The sequence below is a fragment of the Microcaecilia unicolor genome, chromosome 2, assembly GCF_901765095.1.
Source record: "Microcaecilia unicolor chromosome 2, aMicUni1.1, whole genome shotgun sequence".
Lineage (NCBI taxonomy): Eukaryota > Metazoa > Chordata > Amphibia > Gymnophiona > Siphonopidae > Microcaecilia > Microcaecilia unicolor.
In genome coordinates, this window is record NC_044032.1 from 86,776,464 (window position 1) to 86,798,475 (window position 22,012).

The 22,012-nt window shown below is 42.5% G+C and overlaps 1 protein-coding gene across 1 annotated transcript in view; it reads right to left on the reverse strand.

The window, feature by feature from the left end:
* Window positions 1–411: 411 nt before the first annotated feature.
* The window catches only part of EMB (embigin), a 125,569-nt gene continuing 103,968 nt past the window's right edge, over window positions 412–22,012 (reverse strand). The window contains exons 8-10 of the mRNA XM_030192220.1: window positions 7,850–7,883; window positions 7,633–7,698; window positions 412–1,086 (exon numbers count right to left, since the gene is read on the reverse strand). Of these exons, the coding sequence (XP_030048080.1) occupies window positions 7,641–7,698; window positions 7,850–7,883 (92 nt within the window). The 3' untranslated portion in view covers window positions 412–1,086; window positions 7,633–7,640. The remainder of the gene's footprint in view (window positions 1,087–7,632; window positions 7,699–7,849; window positions 7,884–22,012) is intronic.

The following is a 22,012-nucleotide window of genomic DNA, read 5'->3' on the forward strand; positions in this document are numbered from 1 at the left end:
GGCTGGCGATAAGGTCTCAAACCCAAAATAGACGCACGGCAATTTTTTTTTTGCCACACATCCATTTTCGGTAAAAATTTTAAAAGGCATTTTTTGCAGGCGCGCTGAAAAATGGATCTGTGTGCGCCCAAAACCCATGCCTACACTACCGCAGGCCATTTTTCAGCGCACCTTAGTAAAAGGATCCCAGAGTATATTGCCTCTTGTTGGTCTCACACAAAATGAAGTAATTTCTACAGCACACAGTACACAGCTACGCAGTTTACACGGCCTGTTAACTGAGGGACAGGAACATTTATAAATCTGAACCTATAATCTGTATGCAACTGACTTAACTACATCATGAACATTATCAAGACATTAGTGTATACCCATTTTGCAGGTTACTTTGGTGAAAGAAAAGACACACAATGGCTTAAATCCTGTATTTGAACAGTTACAATTCAAAATAGCATATTTCTGGTGGTAGAGTTACAAGTTTAACTTTTAAAATGCTTAAATGTTCTTCTAATATTACTGTATTAGACTATAAATTAGAACCAATCACTTAAGAAATGTGTTGCTTTAAACCAGTAGACAAAACCCTGTGGTAAATAAACTTGACATGAAGAAAAGGTTTGTATATAAATGTAAATTGTCTTCATATCAAGTTTCTTGTTTGTTTTGTTTTTCTGCAGTTTTTGTCCACTAGTGTAAAGCAAGGAAATATATATTTATACATACTTATATATACTTTTATTTATTTTTATTTTCATAGAGTCATTAACTAGGCTGAACCTAGTAAGTCTACATAATAAAACAGATTTTCTTATTTAATACTCAGTAAAAAAAGTATTTTGTGAATGTCTACATGATATATACGATACGTACAACATCAAAGTACTCTGCTGTGTTCATAAAATGGTGTTTGTTTTTTTAAAGAGAGAATTTAAGGTAAAAATTGTAAACAATAAAAGTTACCTTCATTGATTTTATTCAAGACTACAGAAAACAAAACATTAAAGCAGCTGTTTTAGACTGCATAGCTGTTGTCAATCTTACTGTCAGTCACAATGATTCTGTGTCTTTGGATCTTCACTTTCTCTCCTGTTTGTAAAAGCAATAAAAACTGTTGGTATTTTAGAAACTTGGAAACAGAGTTTAAAAGAAGGATAACGTGAATTCACCTCAAAGAGCATTACAGAAAGAGGAATACTGCATAACATTTCATTTAGTAGGTAATTTAAAAAAAAAAAAATCATCCTATTTTTTTTCACTTTTAATTTAAATTAATGTTGTGCATTTGAAAAAAAAAACCCAAATGTATCAATATTGAAAAGTACTTATGTATTCTGTGTCAGCATCAGGCAAATAATTGCTTTATATGGAAAGCTGGGCAGTTGAATATATATATATATATAGACATACACATACATACATACATAATTATGTGGCCAAAAACGAGATGGGGCTTGGAGTATTCCAGCACTGGAGCTAGTTACTCATATAAAATTGTTGTCATAATAGGTCACCTAGACTGAAAGGTCTAATAGGCACATATTTGTAGCTCATTTTACAAAGACACATCAGTGAGAACATAGAGCTTCTTTTACAAACACTGGTTGCTTGCTTATTCACAGTCATTACTACTACTACTACTAATAGCATTTATATAGCGCTACCAGACGCACACAGCGCTGTACATTGACATAGAGAGACAGTCCCTGCTCAAAGAGCTTACAATCTAGGTAGTCATTAAGCACATATTTTTATATTTCATCATAATCCCAACATTATGATGCATTTATTAATATATATCATGATATTTGATATAGTCTTTGATTTTATGAATGTATTTTATATGTTATATATTGTTTATATCTTTTTATTTATTGCTGGTTCCTATAATAACACATTTTTTATTGTTGAGATATTAGTTTTACTGTTGTGTATGTTTGATGCAGACCCCTGACGCAGGCGCTGGACATTTTTCAGCCATAATGGAACAAAACAAAATCATCCAGGACTAAAACTAAGACGTTTTGAGCTAGACTTGTTTTAAGACTAAGCCACAAAAATGTGCCCTAAATGACCAGATGACCACTGGAGGGATAAAGGAATGATCCCCCCTTACTCCGCCAGTGGTCACTGACCTCCTCTCCCCCCCAAAGATGTACAAGAAACAGTACATACTAGCCTCTATGACAGCTTCAGATGTTATAGTCAGTCCTATTACAGCAGCAAGCAGATCCCTAGAGTAGCCTAGTGGTGGGTACAGTGCACTATGGAGAAGGGGACCGAGGTCCATAACCCACTCTTACTGTTACACTTGTGGTGGAAAGTGTGAGCCCTCAAAACCCATCAAACACCTACTGTACCTACATATAGGTGACACCTGCAACCATAAGGGCTATTGTACTGGTGTGTAGTTAGGTACTGTAGGTTTTTGGTGGGTTCAATATACAATATAAGGGAGCAACAAAAAGATGTGTACCTGGGAGCTTTTAGGTGAAGTCTACTGCAGTGTCCCACTACTCTGTTGGGATGTCTGTGTGATCAATCTAGTAAGAATGTTGGCTCCTCCTACAGCCCAATGGCTTGATTTTTTTATGCATTTTTCACTTGGCCTTTTTTTTTTAATGGATCAAAAAGATAAATGCACAGAGCACAAAAGCATCTAGCAAGTGGCCATTTTTGAAAAAAAAAAAGACATTTTGCTGTTTTGAAAATGGCTATATTTGCTATTCGGATTCTGGACATTTTGAGCAGAATGTCCAAAGTCAGATTTAGACGTCATATTATAGCTGCCTCTCTCTGTCTACCTACTAACTCCCATTTGGTATGCATCTCTTGCCCATGGTACCTGATCCCGGAATTTGATAATTAGAAAAAGAGGATAGCCTTTTTATTTATGTATTTATATTCCATACAATCTAAGAATATAAATATAAATAAATGAGGTGTGATATATGCAAATTGCATTGTGACATAATTTACATTACATTTTTGGAGTACTCCCTGGGTTAAATACTTAACAGGTGTATAGTTTTTGGGTCAGCCAGCATTGACTAACAGAGAGAAAAAGTGTACCTACTTTTATGCAATCACAGCAAAGGCAATCCCCAAGGTGTACATTGGGGTGAAGCACAAGTAGAGTTGCAATGTATGTGTGTTTTTTATAAAATTCAGACATATCCCCCGGATTCTATATAACAAACCTAGTGCTCCACGCCGAAATCTAAGCATATTCCATAACAACACATGTAACTTAATTGGCTTAACAAGCTAATCAGCAATGATAACAGCACTTAACAAGCAATAATGAGAACTAATTGGCAATAATTAGAATGTATGCACACAACTCAATAAGCATGTTCAGTATACATACTGTGCCTAAATTCTAATGCTCACAGTTGAAAAGAGGCATGGCTATGGGTGGAGAAATGGGCATTTCATGGGCATTACAAAATTTACGCTTGTAGTTATAGAATATGGTCCAGTGCACATTTTCGGTGGTGTAAATGGATGTACCTACTTTTAGGCACTGTGATATCAACTAAGTGTATTCTATAAACCATGCTTAAATAGCCAAGTGGTTAGTGCATTGGACTTTGATCCTGGGGAACTGAGTTCAATTCCCACTGCAGCTCCTTGTGACTCTGGGCAAGTCACTTAAACCTCCATTGCCCCTGGTACAAAATAAGTACCTGAATATATGTAAACTGCTTTGAATGTAGTTGCAAAAACCTCAGAAAGGCAGTATATCAAGTCCCATTTCCCTAAAATCTAGGCACAGCTTATAATACACTTAGGCGGAATTGTTTACCCCATGGATTTTTTAGGTGCCTTATATAGAATCTGTCCCTATATATGTAGAATATTTGTACACTTTTTTCGAAGCAGCTATAAAATTGCGTACCTGAATTTGTGCACTATAAGGTTGGTTTTGAGAGTCAATGTTATAAAGACACATAAGCACCTGTGCTGCCTTTATAAAACAGGAAAAAAACAAAAAACTCAACGGTTCCACCAAAAAAAAAGCTCAGGTTAAAACAAAGCCATGTGGACACCAATTTAACCTTTAAAGACTCCCTCAATTCCACTCTTAAGAGATTAACAGTTTCCCCTGAAGAAGCCTGTGGTGGTGAAACGGGTCCCCGTTGGGATTGAAGGTGGAGCACATTTAAGTGCTGTTTTTTGCTGTGTGATTGGATATTAGACACACGAGTTTATTACATGTTGGCTGCAAGTTTTGTGAAGAAATTGAAAAAGACATTTAAAGAGACTATTGGGAGGTTTTTGCCAATGATTGGTTCTAATGTTGAGAGTGACTGGGTGACACGGAGGGGCATAATGGAACAGAAACGCCTATCTCCATGGGCGTTAATCTCCGAGAACGGGTCCGTGAAGGGGCGGACCAAACTGTATTTACGAAAAAAATAGACGCCCATGTTTTATTCGCCAATGTGTGAGCTGGGCATTTTTGCTTTTCAGCGATAACGGAGAATGAAAGCGCCCAGCTCAAAAACGAATAACTCCAAGGCATTTGTTCGTGGGAGGGGCCAGGATTCGTAGTGCACTGGTCCCCCTCACATGCCAGGACACCAACCGGGCACCCTAGGGGGCACTTTTACAAAAACAAAAAAACAGGTAAAAGAGCTCCCAGGTGCATAGCACCCTTCCATTGTGTGTTGAGCCCCCCCAAATCCCCCTCAAAACCCACTGCCCACAAGTCTACACCATTACTATAGCCCTAAGGGGTGAAGGGGGGCACCTACATGTGGGTACAGTGGGTTTGGGGGGGTTGGACGACTAATAAGCATTAAGCAGCACAATTGTAACAGGTAGGGGGGATGGGCCTGGGTCCACCTGCCTGACGTCCACTGCACCCCCTAACAACTGCTCCAGGGACCTGCATACTGCTGCCTGGGAGGAGGGTATGACATTTGAGGGTGAAAATAAAAAGTTGTGAAACATCATTTTTTTGTGGTGGGAGGGGGTTAGTGACCACTGGGGGAGTCAGGGGAGGTCATCCCCAATTCCCTCTGGGGGTAATCTGGTCATTTAGGGCACTTTTTGGGGCCTTATTCGTGAAAAAACAGGGTCCAGGAAAAGTGCCCTAAATTCTAGCTACAAACGCATCCATTATCGGCGAAGGGCGCCCATCTCTGTTCGGGTGATAACCACGCCCCAGTTCCGCCTTCGACACGCCTTCGACACGCCCCCGTCCACTTTGTCCGCATCCGCGACGGAGTGCAGTTGAAAGCGACCCAAATTCGGCTTTTGATTATACCGCGTTATTCGTTTTTGTGAGATAAACGCCCATCTCCCGATTTAGGTCGGAACTTGGGCGTTTTTCTCGTTCGATTATAAGCTGGACAGTGTCCAGTTTCCACGGCATCAACCTGTGATTGCTGAGGCCTTTTTCCTCCCTTTCACAATAATCAACAATTAAAAAATTAATAAATAATTGGAAAATGTTGAAACCCCATCTCTTTAAACTAGCTTACCCAAATGACCCGACATAACCTTACACATTTCTCTTATTATGACGATGTCTATATATTAACCATGTCACGCTAGCTACTCCATGCTTTCCTAGTCTTCCCTTCCCCATCCTTCCTTCATCATACCCATCCCCATTTCCTCATCTATCTTCATTACTCCTTCCCTTGTTAATTCACACATACTCAACGCATTCTATTATTATGTTGCATTATAGCTCGTAATATTCTTCTTAATGAATATAATAATTGTCATTCTGTTTACTATATAAGCCGCATTGTACCTGCTTCTGTGGGAAAGTGCGGGGTACAAATGTAATAATAATAATAATAAAATTGTGATTTAAAAATTAAAGAGTGAAGAAGCAAATAGTGGAACTGAGGGAGTCTTTAAAGGTTAAACTGGTGTCCACATGTTTTTGCTTTATAAAACAAGCACATTTTAACATTTCGCACATGAGCACCTTGTTATAAAATTACTGCCCACATGCATAAGTAAATTGTGATACTTTTTTGCTGACAGCCATTACAAACCTATTCTTGTTTCAGCCTAAAACATCAAAATTATGAAGCACAACATCAAGAGTAAAAAAGATTAAAAAAAAAAGAAGGTATTAATACCTTCTCTGGATCAAAAAGAAAAATAAAGATGAATGAAGTTGAAACAGGCAGAATGATATTTTATTCTGTTGCTGTTTTATTTTCCTGGTCAAGTACTATTCATGGATAAGTGAGGCACAATGCAAAATAGAAACTGACTATAGAAAACCTACAATGCACCTCTTCCATATAACATATAGAACTGTTTACTCTGGTTGTTCAACATGCATGATAATAATTTATTCTCCTCTATTCACAAATGGGAGAGATATCAGAAGTTATGTTCATGATGTTTTGACATAACAGGAAGCAGAACAGCTTGTTTTACTCGTACTTCTTGTCAATAATTAAACAGTTCTCTATAAACAGTGACACAAATAATATTTAACAGAACATCTTATGAGGTACTGTTGAAATATCAGCAAATACCAAAAAGAAGAAACAATCTCCAAAAAATAAATGTGAAAAGCCAACAACAAACAGTGGAAATAACCAATATGTCAAACTGACATAACAGCCAGTTGGCAAGCATGCCCAAGTCCTTTAAAAATGTCTTTATTCAAATTATATTATCTAATAGAGGGGACCTGGCATGGGCTGTGTTTCAGTAATACTGCCTGCAGTAGGAGTCCAAACAAATCTGAAGTATCTGTGATAGGACTAACACTTATAATCCAGAAAGAAATAAAAAAACAAAAGTTGCACAGTCAAAGGATAAATATCACAATCTGTACAAATGAAAAAAGTAAATGGCAAAAGGAGCCCTTAAGGTGGTGTTATTTAAGCAGACTAAGGGATAACTTGCAGTTTAACATGTTATGTAAACTGATGTATATTCCCAGCTAAATGTGCTGGTTTTTGTTGCTTTGTGGTCCGCACTGAACTGTAGAGCATATTGCGGAATACAAGACTAATGTAATGTAATGTAAACTTAACCCACTGATTTGCATTACCTCACCCAGTAATGGAAAAACTTTACTACACCTTTGGAGATGTAGTTAAGTCTTTAGGTTAGCCACCAATGAATAAAGTGAGTCCCAATGGTGTCTTCAGTCTTTCTCCCCATTCCATCACGTGAACATCAATGAACCTGCAGGCCAAGATCCCTTTATCCTCTCTCACCAGAATGGTCCCTCTTGAGCTATGATTGTCCACGTTTCTTGGCATCCATGAAAAAGTGTTAACCTAAGCCATCCTTCTATATGCATCCCCCACCCTCCCCCACAACCCTCTCGATACTTTTAAAAACTGACTTTGGAGGCAAAAGGAAAAGCTCCTCCCTGCTACCCTGCTGGTGATGTCATCTACAACAGCACCCAATTGCAACATGTATGTACTCCTTTGCTACAGCACCCAATGACAACATGTATGTACTCCTTTGCTCCATAGGTCAACACTTTATCATGGATGTCAGGGTATGGGAGCTTGGGGACGCTTCATGTGCTGACATATCTCTTATCTGGAAAGAAAGCTAATCTAACACAATACTAATGCATGAATTTCTGTAATTACACAATTGAGTCTCATTGCAGTTGAACAGTGCTCTTACCTTGTGACTTAAATTTTTCTTTGCCGAGTTGCGTCACTCTTCACACCATTTGTGTCTTCTGACTTACTGTGAGAGCAAAAGTAAATCTTATTTATTGATATATGGACATTTATAGCCTTATTCAAGAAAAGATTCTAAAAAATCCTTTTTTTTTAATAAGGCTCTTAGTATGTAAACAGCACATGGTGTGAATTATAAAAGAAAAGGGAATACGTACAGATGTTCTGTTTGTTCAGTTTCACATTTGTCGTCTGTGTGATGAAAAGAATACAGAAAAGTGATTTTAGTATCACACTAGTAGACGCCACCTCTAAAATCAGAATTACGGACATTCGTACTATACTTTAACTCAATGCAGTGTAAAGTTAAAACAAGAAGGGATACGTGGGGGTAAATTTTCAAAGACTAAATTGTCTTTTACTCAAGTAAGCAGGTTTAACGTGCATCAGTCAAACATGCATGAGTAAGTGAATATTCAGTTACCTGAGAACACATGCATACTTTCATAACACACACAACCTCAGTGATACAGGAGTTCATTTACAAAAAATGCGCTAAAATATTGACTTAGCACATTTCAATGCGGGACTTTCCCATGCACTAAGCCCATATTTAAGGTGCCAGTATTTTAAAGATTTTCTTTTCTTATTTTTTTGTTTTGCAAGTCCTTCACTAATTATTCCTAGGAGGCGCTAACTGGGGAATTTTGTAAAGGGTGCCCAAAGTTAGGCGTTTAATTTTGTACGTGGATTAAAGATCCATACACAAAGTAATTGGCTTACTTGGTGCTAACAATGAAATGGCTTTTAACAAATACTTAATTGGCACTTATGAGTTAGGTACAGATCTGCCATAGTCACTTTTCTATTACGTGTGCCTAATTTTCATAGTGCGCAACTCCAAAGGGGGCGTGGTGATGTGAGGGGCAGGTCATGGGCGCTCCCAGAATTTAGACACAGAATTACAAAATACTGTCATTTCCATAACATAGTAACATAGTAGATGACGGCAGAAAAAGACCTGCATGATCCATCCAGTCTGCCCAACAAGATAAACTCATATGTGCTACTTTTTTTGTATACCTTACCTTGATTTGTACCTGTCCTTTTCAGGGCACAGACCGTACAAGTCTGTCCAGCACTATCCCCGCCTCCCAACCACCAGTCCCGCCTCCCACCACCGGCTCTGGCACAGACTGTATAAGTCTGCCCAGCACTATCCCCGCCTCCCGCCACCGGCTCTGCCACCCAATCTCGGCTAAGCTCCTGATGATCCATTCCTTCTGAACAGGATTCCTTTATGTTTATCCCACGCATGCTTGAATTCTGTTACCGTTTTCATTTCCACCACCTCCCGCGGGAGGGCATTCCAAGCATCCACTACTCTCTCCGTGAAAAAATACTTCCTGGCATCTTTTTTGAGTCTGCCCCCCTTCAATCTCATTTCATGTCCTCTCGTTCTACCTCCTTCGCATCTCTGGAAAAGGTTTGTTTGCAGATTAATACTTTTCAAATATTTGAACGTCTGTATCATATCACCCCTGTTTCTCCTTTCTTCCAGAGTATACATGTTCAGGTCATCAAGTCTCTCCTCATACGTCTTGTAACGCAAACCCCTTACCATTCTCGTACCTTTTCTAACTAACTTTTCTAACTATCTTTGGCTGGCATAAATGCTAGCACCCAAAGTTAGGCGTGAAAATGTTCACGACGATTATAGAATACTAGCTTAGCGCTGATCATCCCAGTGCCTAACTTTGTCTCTCCTAAGTGCTCCCACATTAACATTGCTTTATCCAGCTACTCCCAAATTCTATATATGGTGCCTTAAATTGTGTGTGCTACTTTGGCCGCATGGTCAAATTACATGTACAACTTAATTGATCAACAAGTCAATCAGCACCAATAATTGGTACTTAACAACCAACTAGCGGCATTAATTGGCTTTAATTAGAATTTATGTGCCCAACTTTCGAGGTGTATTCTATAACATGGTGCACATACATTCTAATGTGCACAGTCAAAAAGGGGGCGTGGCCATGGGCAGGTCGTGGGCATTTCAAAAAACTACATGCACTATTATAGGATACACCCAATCTGCGCCTAACTTAGGCACAGGTATTTAGCCTGGTTGTAGGTGACCTAAATGGGTGAGCCTAAATTTTAGTCACAAGAATGGCGCGTGAACGTATTCTATAAACTACGTTTAACTTTAGGCATAGTTTATAGAATCATGCTAACTGCGTGGTTTTCCAACACCAATTTGTAAGTTACCATATACGGAATTTCCCCCTTAGCGTGTGTTAATGTGAATGCGCTAGCTAGATATCGCTTCCCTGCCCATGACACCGCCCCCTCCTAAAAAAAATTACAAAAAAAAATAAGGCAGGATTAGCACTCACTGACAGGCAAGTTACTGCAAAACACTTTAATATGTTTTGCAGTACGCCTTTTCTCCCAAGTTAAGCATGCTTAGCACTTAACGCAAATTACTAAAAGAGACCCATAAAAAGGTGTTTCAGGAGGAGGAGCATTTCAAAGTTGTGTATTATATCAGTGCCTCTCAATCCAGTTCTTGGGGCACACCTAGCCTGTTGGGTTTTCAGGATATCTACAATAAATATGCAGGAGATAGATTTGCATACCAAGGAGCCAGTGCATGCAAATCTATCTCATGCATATTTATTGTGTACCATACAGTGAACACCTTATTATTTGATGTTTCAATATACATTTCTTAAATTTTATCACTTCTCATATTTAATATGCATCTCATGCAGATATCATATACTAATTATCCTCACCATTCAAACACTTCTCTCATTCATACATTCCTACTTCTACTCTCAGCAAAACTTGCCACAATATATCAAATACACATTATCAAGGTATTAACAGTTTCCTTGTTTTCAAGCCTGTATTACTAACATAATATCACTGACTGCTCACTATAGAAAATTCAGAGTCCCACTTAGATCACAATTATCTATAACGTGTTATTTTATTTTATTTTTATTGCATTTGTATCCCACATTTTCCCACCTTTTTGCGGGCTCAGTGTGGCTTACAATATGAAATGAATGATGGAAATACAATTTGTTACAAATTGGTTATGGATTACATTGTGCAGAGTTATGCAAGACAATCGAGGTGTCGTTAAGGAATTTAACAATGGAACACAAACATTGAAATATTGGAAGGAGACAATGGGAGCTTAGAGGGCAAAATTAAGGCATAAAAAACATATGGTATACATATTTCTGTGAGTAAAGGTATGAGTGATGTGAGATTACGGGGGATGAGAGTTCAGAAGTGGATGTATGATGCATTAATGAACAGTAAGTGTGGACTTTATGTGTTTTGGCTCTTTCCGTAAATTTTTTCAAAAAGATGTGTCTTCAATAATCTGTGGAAGGAAGCTTGCTCGTGGATCGTTCTTAAGTTGCGCGGCAGTGTATTCCAAAACTGCGTGCTCATGTGAGAAAAGGTTGACGCGTGTAGCGTCTTGTATTTCAAGCCCTTGCAATTGGGGAAGTGGAGGTTGAGGAAAGTTCGGGATGATCTTTTGGCGTTTCTGGGTGGTAAGTCTATTAACTCAGACATGTATGCAGTTGGTGCAGTTGGAGCTTCTTCTTAAGCCAAAACTGACTTATATATAGTCCCGATTGTACAAGCAAAGTCCTTATGCAACCTTAGTGTTTTCTGTAGAAGGGAAACTTCCCTTGAGAATTGCATGCTAAACCAAACGTTCCTGATGTACTTTCAGTTAGCTGTTGTCCGAAGAAGGCCGCTGACACAGATCTGATATCCAATTTCTTACTGTGGTTTAAATTAGTAAAAGAGCAAGGGTGCCTGTGGAGGAGTGGCCTAGTGGTTAGGGCACTGCTCTTGCAATCCTGAGGTGGCCAGTTCAAACCCCACTGCTGCTCCTTGTGATCTTGGGCAAGTCACTTAACCCTCCTTTGCCTCAGGTACAAACTTAGATTCTGAGCCCTCCTGGGACAGAAAAATATCAAGAATACCTAAATATAACTCACCTTGAGCTACTACTGAAAAAGGTGTGAGGAAAATCTAAATAAATAATGAGACCAATAAGGTCCAAGCCTCATTCTGGATTGAAATGAAGCCAAGTCTCATTTTAGACTCCCCCCCCCCCCCCTTTTACTAAAGCTTAGCTCAAGTTATCTGCAGCAAGGCCCACTTTATTCCTATGGGCCCTGCTGCAGATAAGTCAAGCTAAGCTTTAGTAAACAACCCCTTTACACTGCAATGCTAATGGAGCCAATAGAGACTGAGGTCCAAGCCTCATTTTGAAGTGAATTGAAGGGAGTTAAAAATACAAGCCTCATTCTGATTTTTTTTTTTTTAAAGGAAAAAAAAACAAGCCTCGTTGTTCAGTCTGAAAAAAATGTTTGTGGAGCTAATGCGGAGTGTAGTGTAAACTGTCATTCCGGGATCATTTTAACTTAAAAAATAAAACGTAAAAAATAAACAAAGGCTCCAAACATAAAATTGCAAATAAAACAACTTAGGAAGCTGCAAAAATAGTGCAGAATAAATGAACTATAGAAAAAAATATAGGAAAAAATGTGACTCATTATAAACCCAGTGCTAAAAAGTTGCCTTAAGCAATAACCTAATACACAAAAGTAAAATACCACTAAATTGAACCCCATTCATGAAATAAATTACTAAATGAAAAAGTGCTAAAAAAAATAGAGGAATCAAAATTTACATGAACAGATTTAACAATTCTGTACAAATTGCAAACCTACAAAAAAAGTGTGATGAAAAAGGTGCAAAATGTATTTGCACATAAAAAAGAAAGTTAAACATTAAAAATATAGGGTGTGTGTCTGTATTCTTGAAATGTGGAAACTAGTCCAATGTTTATCTGGTGACTAACTATCATAAGAGTAATGTGTATGTGCTAAACCTCCCGTGGAACCTATGTTAAGAATATGCACAATTAAAATGGTACCTATAAATGAGTAAAACAAAGGGAAAGATGAAAGGAATCCTAATCAATTTTACTATCAAAAGGGTTTGTAGTCTATTTCCATGTTTAAACCATTTGGTGCAATACAATTTAGCCTATAAATCCATTTCTGCTCCTCCTTAAGTAATAACTGATTCAAATTCCCAACTCTCCATCTTGGTATGAAGACCTTAAAAATAAAATATTTCAAACTGATTATTAAATGGTCTTTCTGGTACCAATGTTCTACTGAGCCAAATATTTTGTAATGCTCTATTCAAGCTTAGCTGTCCTCTTTTTTTTCTCCCTTTCTTTTCTGTTCCTTAGCGTTACTTTTACCAGCTGGTTTAATTCTGCAGTCACAGCCCAACAGATTGGGGAATGGTTCGTAAGTTTTTGGAGTTGCAGCATGGTATCCATCAGTACTATGTGTTACTTCACTCGTAGTCTTTTAATAAACAGCTATAGTTAGCTCTTCCAGCTCAGTAATTACTCACTAATGTATAGAACTGCTGCATCTTCACTTCTCAGATTTTCACTCACCCATCCGTATTTTAAAATAGCCATTTTACATGTTCCACTTTATTAAAAAATATTTTCACTTTATCCATGAAAGCATATCCCAATCAGTTCCTCATGAAACTGTCTTCACTCCCATGCAGTTTAACAAGTGTCACATTTCCATGTTTCCATTTGTATGTGCCTTTATTGTAAAACCAATTATAACTGTGCTATATTTCACTTTTTTTCAAAATAGATGGTGTTGTTTTTATGTCTTTAAACAGTACAAGGGATTTACAAGTCCAGCTGGTATATCATTACACCTACTGTAAAATATCTTTATCACATTGTTCTTTATTAATCATTGTTTATTTATTCATTAATTACTAGTAAAAAAGTCCCGTTTCTGATACAAATGAAACAGGCACTAGCAAGGTTTTCCTCGTAATGTGTATGTTTGAGAGAGTGTGTGTGTGAGAGTGACTGTGTGTGTGTGAGAGAGAGAGAGAGAGAGAGAGTGAATGTGCAAGCGTATGTGTGTGTGAGAGAGACCGAGAGTGGGTGCGCGTGTGTCTGTGAGAGACACTGTGTGTGAGAAGGAGAGTGTGTGCCAGGGGCTGTCCTCCTCCTCCTCCTCCCCCCTCCTAGGGTCCCCTCCCCCTCCCTGTTCCAGGGTCCAGCCGATTCCAGGGTCCCCCTCTCCACCATAGCCCCAACGCGGATTGCTCGCCCACCCTCTTGCACCATTCCATTCAGTGTTCCATACACACTCCTTGCCTTTCTATTGTACCATCAATATTTCGTGTTCATGTGGCCCTATTCATTCCATTGTGTGTGTTACTCCTAAATTGCTCTTCCACTGGTGTCCTTGGGTGCCTTCAAATCCTGGGTGTGTGAGGTGTGAGATGTTCTGTGTGCTTCTGAATGTGCAGTGCTACCTGATTTAGGTCCTCATTCTGTTGTGTGATTTACTGTGGAAGCTCTGGGGTCTCACAGGTTCTGTGGAGAGAGGCACTGCCAGGCCTCCAATCCCAGCATCCCTGACTGCTATCAGGGCCTCTACTGAGGGAGCTGAAGATCGGAATAACGGAAGTTCGTTTTAATTGAGCAGCTGTGGCGCTCCTGACCTGGTGCGCGTGTTCGCCGCTCCCCGCGTCCTGCCCGCTCCTTGGCCCCACATCCGTGAAGGGGAGCATCAGCCATGCTGGGTGGGCGATGCTCGGAGAGCACACTGGTGTCCGTGATTGTTACGGCGCCCATCATGGTGGCGGCGGTGCGTCGCTGTTGCCACTCCAGGTGTTTGTAGTGCCAGGCATTGTGGCAGCGTGGCCGGTCCAATGATAGCGGTTCTGTTGCGGGTGCGGCGCACGGGAACTTGCCATGCGTCCAATGCCCCGGATTGGCACTTGTGTCGTGGCTCCACCTCCTCATGACCCTTTCGTTCCCTACGTCATTTCTGTGGTGACGTCATCACGGCCGACGCGAGGGCGTGGCCGAGAGACATGGTGAATAGAGAGGCTTCACCACCATGAAATTACGAACCCTGAACGGAAATGGCAGGAGCTTGGGGCCTGAATAGAACGTTGAGGTAGTGAATTATGTCCAGAAGGGGCGTGGCTGGGGCGTGGCTGAGGGTGGTTGTATGAGTGAGAGTGAGAGTGAATGGTGCTGACAGGCTACACCAGTACAGGGCTTCAATGTTTCCCTGCCACACCGTGAGCTTCAGAACTGGAGGTGAGAATCTTGGAGGTGAGAATTATTAATATAGATGTTTTAGTTGCAGATTCCTCCGTTTTTATTGGTATGGTTTTAAGGGAAAATTAGGTTCTTACCTTGGTAATTTTCTTTCCTTTAGTCACAGCAGATGAAACCATTAACTGATGGGTTGTATCCGCCTACCAGCAGGTGGAGATAGAGAACACTGAAAAACCATAACGCCTCTTGGACGGCTAGCCCCCAACTGCCTTCAGTATTTGAGATTTCCAAAGCAGAGTGAACCATAAAGGTATAGTAACACAAACTTTCCTCACAGCGAACAAACACCACAGAACAGGAGCAACAAAGGAGGGACGATCATGGATTCATCTGCTGTGACTAAAGGAAAGAAAATTACCAAGGTAAGAACCTAATTTTCCCTTCCTTGTCATCAGCAGCAGATGAATCCATTAACTGATGGGATGTACAAAAGCAATCCCTACTTAGGGTGGGAACAGGCCACACCATGAGCCAATACTTGCGCTCCAAAAACAGTAGCCACACTACAGATCTCTTGAAGAGAGTGCACCCGTTTCAGCCCACGAGGAGGAAAATGCTCTTGTGGAATGCGCCTTAAACGCTTCAGGCGGGGACCGACCTGACAGCAGATATGAAGAAAAAATGACTTCCTTGAGCCAACGGGCTATAGTGGCCTTAGACGCTGGACCTCCACGCCGAGGACCTGACAACAAGACAAAAAGGTGATAAGAAGTCCTGAAGTCATTAGACATCTGAAGATACTGCAACAGCGCCCTGCGGACATCCAAAAGATGTAACTGCCCAAAGGAGTCCGAGAACTCTTCCCTAGAAAAGGAAGGAAGAAAAATGGGCTGGTCCAGGTGAAACGCTGAAACCACCTTAGGCAGGAAGGAAGGCACTGTACACACCGTTACTCCAGACTCCGAGAATTGCAGAAAAGGGAACCAACAGGACAGCGCCTGCAGCTCAGACACACGTCTAGCCGATGTAATGGCCACCGAAAAGACTGTCTTAACAGTCACATCCTTCTCTGAAGCTCGCCTAAGCAGCTCGAAGGGCGAACACTGAAGAGCCTTCAACACTAGCCCCAGGTTCCAGGTCAGACAGTGCAACCGGACAGGAAGATGGGGCCGAAGCACCCCTCTGAGAAATCTGGCAATGTCCGGATGAGCAGCAAGGGACCAGCCAGCGACCTTCCCTCGATAGCATGATAATGCTGCCACTTGCACACGCAGGGAATTGTAAGCCAGGCCTTTTTGTAAGCCCTCAAATTGTAGCTCACATGGGTGTGATCGCCTTTGAAACACCCCACGCCTCAAATTTGCGCCAGATCCGAGCATAAGCTGCAGAGGTGGACCGCTTGCGGGCCTGCAAGAGAGTGGAGATGACCTTATTAGAGTAGCCCTTGAGGCATATTTTCAAAGCACTTTGGGAGGCTAAGTTCCATAGGTTTCTATGGAACTTTGGGAGGCTAAGTGCTTTGAAAATGAGCCTGCTTGTCTCTCAATTGCGCCCTCTCAATAGCCAGGCCGTAAGACCAAATCGGCAGGGATCCTCCATAGCCACCGGACCCTGAACCAACAGGTTCGGCACCAGGGGCAAATGCACCGGTGTGTCCACCAACATCTGGTGGAGATCCGCATACCACGGACGCCTTGGCCAATCTGGAGCTATGAGAATCACCAGACCTCGGTGCTGTCGAATCTGCAGTAGGACTCGTTCTATCAAGGGCCAAGGAGGGAACACATACAGGAGGCCCGAGGGCCAGGGTTGAGCCAGAGCATCCAACCCCGCCGAGTGAGGATCTCTCCTTCTGCTGAAAAAGCGAGGTACTTTGGCGTTTGCACTTGACGCCATTAGATCCATTCCGGGTGTCCCCCATTTGGTTCAAATCTGAAGAAAGACTTCTTCTGCCAGTTCCCATTCTGCCGGGTCGATTTGATGCCTTTTGAGAAAATCGGCTTGCATGTTGCTCTGACCTGCAATGTGAGCTGCTGACAGAAGCTGCAGGTGTAGCTCGGCCCAGTGGCAAATCTGAGCAGCTTCCGCGGCCAGGGCCCTGCACTGAGTGCCGCCCTGACAATTTATGTATGCCACCGCTGTCATGTTGTCTGACAGAACCCGGACAGCAAGCCCCTTCAGAGTCTTTTGAATATCGCTCTCAGTTGCAAGCGATTGATGGACCATCCCGCTTCCACGGGTGTCAACAGACCCTGAGCATAGCTTCCTTGGCAATGCGCTCCCCAGCCTAGGAGGCTGGCATCTGTTATCACCAGGCACCAGGAAGGAAGCGCCAAGGGCATTCCTTGGCGCAGCATCCTGTCGGAGAGCCACCACTCCAAACTGAGCTGGGCCACAGGGAGCAATGTTAGTCTGCATTGGTATTCCTGGGACATCGGAGACCACTGTTGAAGCAGGGCAATCTGCAGAGGCCTCATATGCGCTCTCGCCCAAGGCACCAGCTCCAAGGTGGCCGTCATCGACCCCAACAGCTGGACAAAGTCCCAAGCTCGCGGGCGAGGCATGCACAGGAGCACACAGACCTGATTCTGAAGCTTTTGGTCGGGGAGAAAGACCAACCACGAAGCCGTGTCAAACTGGACCCCCAAACACTCGAGAGACTGAGAGGGGGGTCAGGTGATTTTTGGGCATAATGACCACCCAGCCTGCAGGACCGCCACTACTCTGGCTGTGGCAAGACGACTCTCAGTTACTGAGTCCGCTCTGATGAGCCAGTCATCGAGATAAGGGTGAACTCTGATACTCTCTCGCCTGAGACAGGCAGCTACTACCACCATTACCTTGGAAAAGGTACGGGGAGCTGTGGCTAGGCCGAAAGGCAAGGCCTGAAACTGGAAATGCTTTCCCAACACTGCAAAATGGAGGAACCGCTGGTGTGGAGGCCAGATAGAAATGTGCAAATAAGCTTCTTTTAGGTCCAGAGACGTGAGAAACTCTCCTGGCTGTACCACCGCAATTACGGAGCGCAGGGCTTCCATGCAGAAATGTCGTACTCTGAGAGCCTCGTTTACTCTTCGTAAGTCAAGGATCGGCCTGAAAGTCCCGCTTTTTCAAGGCACGACAAAATTAATGGAATAGCGGCCGCAGCCGCGTTCGGCAGAAGGCACCGGGATCACCACTCCGAGGTGCAGCAAGACTTTCAAGGTGTCCTCTACCGCCGCCCGTTTTACGGCAGTGCCGCATCGGGACTCCACAAAAACATCTCTCACCGGGGCACCGAATTCCAGTCGGTAACCTTCTCTGATCAGGTCCAGGACCCACTGATATGAGGTAATCTTGGTCCACTCCTCCAGAAAGAGGGAAAGACATCCTCCTATTGCAGGCAAGGAGGAGTGGACCAGTGTCCCATCATTGCGGAGGATGCCCCTGAACTCCTGGCCTTGAACCGGCCCCTGCGGAACGTTTGTCCGAGCGAAAGGAGTTCCTCTGCTGAAAACAGGCATGTTGAGAAAACCCAGAGCGCCCCGGGCGATACCTTCGAGCTTCACGGAAGCGAGGTCTGGAAGAGGAGGGAAACACAGAACCCTTGGAAGAAGGCCTCGGCCTATTCTCAAGTAACCTCTGGGGTTTAGATTTACCCAGGTCTTTCACAATCGTCTCCAATTCCTCTCCAAATAACAGGAGGCCCAGAAAGGATAGCCTCACCAGTCTGCTTAGAAGACATGTCAGTCGCCCAATGCCGCAGCCAAAGAAGGCGGAGGGCGGACACCGCCACAGACATCTGTTTAACCGAAGCTCTGACCAGATCATACAGGGCATCAGCCAAAAATGACAGGGCCGACTCCATCCGCGGGGCAACCTCAGAAAGGGGACCCGCACCATCAGCGGGCTGTTCCACCACCTGCTGTACCCAGGAAAGACATGCCCGGGCTGCATAGGAACTGCAAATAGACACCCTCAAGGCAAGGCCCGCAATTTCAAAGGACCGCTTCAGCACGGACTCCAGCCGCCGATCCTGCATGTCTTTCAAAGCAACTCCTCCCTCTACTGGGAGTGGTCTTTTTTGTCACCGCCAAAGGGGCCAAGTGCTTCTCACGCAGAGGGTAAAGCTGACCCATAGCCCTGGCCACTTTCAAAGGCCCATAGGGGTCAGACCATTGAGCAGAAATAATCTCTTGGATGGAGTCATGCACCGGAGGCCCGAGTAGGCTTCTTAGTACTCGCCATCCTAAGATTAACAGAGAAGGTGTCGCCTTCAGCAGGATCATCAATCTAGAGGGCCTGCAAGGCATTAGTAATGAGAGCTGGCAGCTCGTCGTGGTGGAAATTCCGGACCGCATTGGGATCATCCAAATCCAGTGGCAAACAGGCACCCTCCTCTGGATCATCCGTCCCTGAGGGTATGCCAGATCCCTCAGACTCTCCACAGCCCAACCACGTGGGAGGGGGGGGGGGAAGGGTATGCGCCACTTTCAGACGGGGAATTTACCCATCTATGTTTAGCGTGTTTCCAACGCTCGGGGGAGGAAATAACCTCTGAAGTAACCCCCAGGGCCTCAGCACCCAGAGGGAAGCCAGGAGGTAATGCAGTGTCAGACACCTGCGGCAGAGCTCTTTTCAGTATGAACGCCTTATGCATTAAAAGCACAAACTCAGGGGAGAAAAACTCACCCTGACCCTCCGCCTCCGAATTAGGAGAAACGGATGTAAGCTCCTCTGGCAGCCTCTAAATGAGGCGTCCCCCTGCCCTCAGACTCCTCCGCAACCACGAGGGTCAAGGCATGCAGCACTTCCAAAATGGCGCCCGCTGCCAGCTCCATCAATGCGGGAAGAAACATCGCTCGGCATGCTCAAACCAGCGTGAGCGTCTAAGGAGCACGTTTTACACAGCCCCGCTGCTGATCTGCGTTTACCACAACGGGAGTAGCACTTAACTCCTTCAGCAGCCACCGTCCATTTTTTCACAGGACGGAAATATAGAAACAAAATGGCGGCTTTGCGCCAAAACTTACCCCAATTGGAACGGCGTCCGCGGGACCTCCCCGAAGGAGCTAGCACCACTCTCACCTCAGAAGACAGAGACAACGAGCTCCGCTCAAGCTGCACAGAACCAGGATCACTGGAAAAAGCCTCAGAACAGCCATGCAGTAAAAGCACGCTTTTTTTTTTTTTAACGCTGTGAGGAAAGTTGGAGGCAGGCAGCAACAGAGGGACTTCGGGAGGCAGGGGAAATGGGTAAGGCAGGGAAAGGGCGAACCTATATGCCTTTAAAGTGGGCACCACCAGCCACAACACCCCTCCTCAACTGGCAAAGCACAGGAGCCACCCCAGGCAGTCTGAAATCCAGGAGCTGATCAAGCTACATCCACACCTGCTGGGAGACAGAGAAATTATGAAGGCAGTTGGGGCTAGCCGTCCATGAGGCACTATGGTTTTTCAGTGTTCTCTATCTCCACCTATCTCAGTTAATGGATTCATCTGCTGCTGATGACAAGGAACTAATGTTTTTGTTAATGTCTTTTACTGAGAATTCTTATTTTTGGTGCTTCTGTTATTTTTTTCTTATTGGTGATGTATTAATTAATTATGTATATTTATATGTTTATTCATACAGTTCTAACAAAATTTCATTCATGTATTCATTCATATTTATGTCTGAGGCAGGTGTACTGCATCACAGAACTGCGTTCAGTCTTGATATCATTTTTATAGATCTCTATGGACAGTATGTTGATCTTTGTGACATTTTTAATAAATATCCCTTGGTTAGCACTTCTTTGGTAGTTCCCCTTTTTGTTTTGTTTTTATTATTGAAACAGGACATTTAAAGAATCCCAATAGAGAGGTTTCAATAATGGTGAAAGAAAGCCAGGAGTGTTTAAGGTGAGAGCAGAATAAAGGATGCAAATTAACCCCGTTAACTTCTAAGCAGCTTGTAGATACTAGGGGGAAAAACACAATTTGAAGTGTCTCTATACAAATGCTAGAAGCCTAACAAATAAGATGGGAGAGTTGGAGTATATAGCACTAAATAAAGAAGTAGATTTAATAGGCATTTCAGAGACCTGGTAGAAGGAAGACAATCAATGGGACACTGTGCTATCAGGGTGCAAATTATAACGCAATGATAGAGTGAATCAAATTGGAGAGGTTGCACTATGTTAAAAAGGGAACTGAGTAAAACAAAATAAATATTCTACATGAAACAGATGGCAGTGTGGAATCTTTATGGATGGAAATTCCATGTTTGAAGGGAAGGCATATACTGGTACGCTTGTACTATAGTCCACCGGCACAGAACGGACAGATGAAAAGTTTACAGAAATTAGGAAAGCTGGCAAATTGGGCAGCATTGTAATAATGGGTGATTTCAATTACCTAGAAAATAAGGAATCTGTAGACCTCTGAACCAACAATTTAGGATTACTTCTACATGTATTTTCTTAGTATCCAAAGGTAAATCTTGTATCACTTAATGAAAAATATAGTGGAGAAAAAATACCTCATTATAACTCAGAGACACTTCAGTTTGAAAGATACACCTTCATAAATAAAGAAGGCTCCTTTTAATCATCAGTCTGAAAAAAGCTCCACTAATTTGTGCAATATTCATGAAACAAAAAAAAAATAAGACAACCTTTCAAAGATACAATAGAGAAAGGAGACCAAAGTTATTAACGAGTATCTTGTAAAGCTTAATAGTATTCACATTCATCTTCACTGCTTTTGAAAAGTCCTTAATCAACCCCACAGGGGTTCCCTGTTTCACCTTAACCAGGTTGCTTCAGGGGAAAAATGTTTTAAATTAGAAAACATCCAAGAGAGCACAAATTTTCAACTCATAATCAAAAAGCCTCCTCTGGCTCTCAACAAAATAGCGACTGGCCTTTCTGTGATTTTGCATAATTAGCACATGTGATGTCTAGACGCACAACTTTGAACGCGAGGGTTAAATCCTTGACGTTTTCAAGAAGCCAGTCGCCATTTTCTTAAGAGCCATTTGTTATGCTCTCTTGGATGTTTCCTAATTTAAAATGTTTTTCCCCCTGAAGCAGCCTGGTCAAGGTCAAACAGGGAACCCCTGTTGGGATGTTTAAGGAATATTCAAAAGCAATGAAGATGAATGTGAATACTACTGTCATTCAAGATAAGTATTAAGCTTTACAAGATACTCGTTAAATAACTTTGGTCTCATTTCTCTATTGTA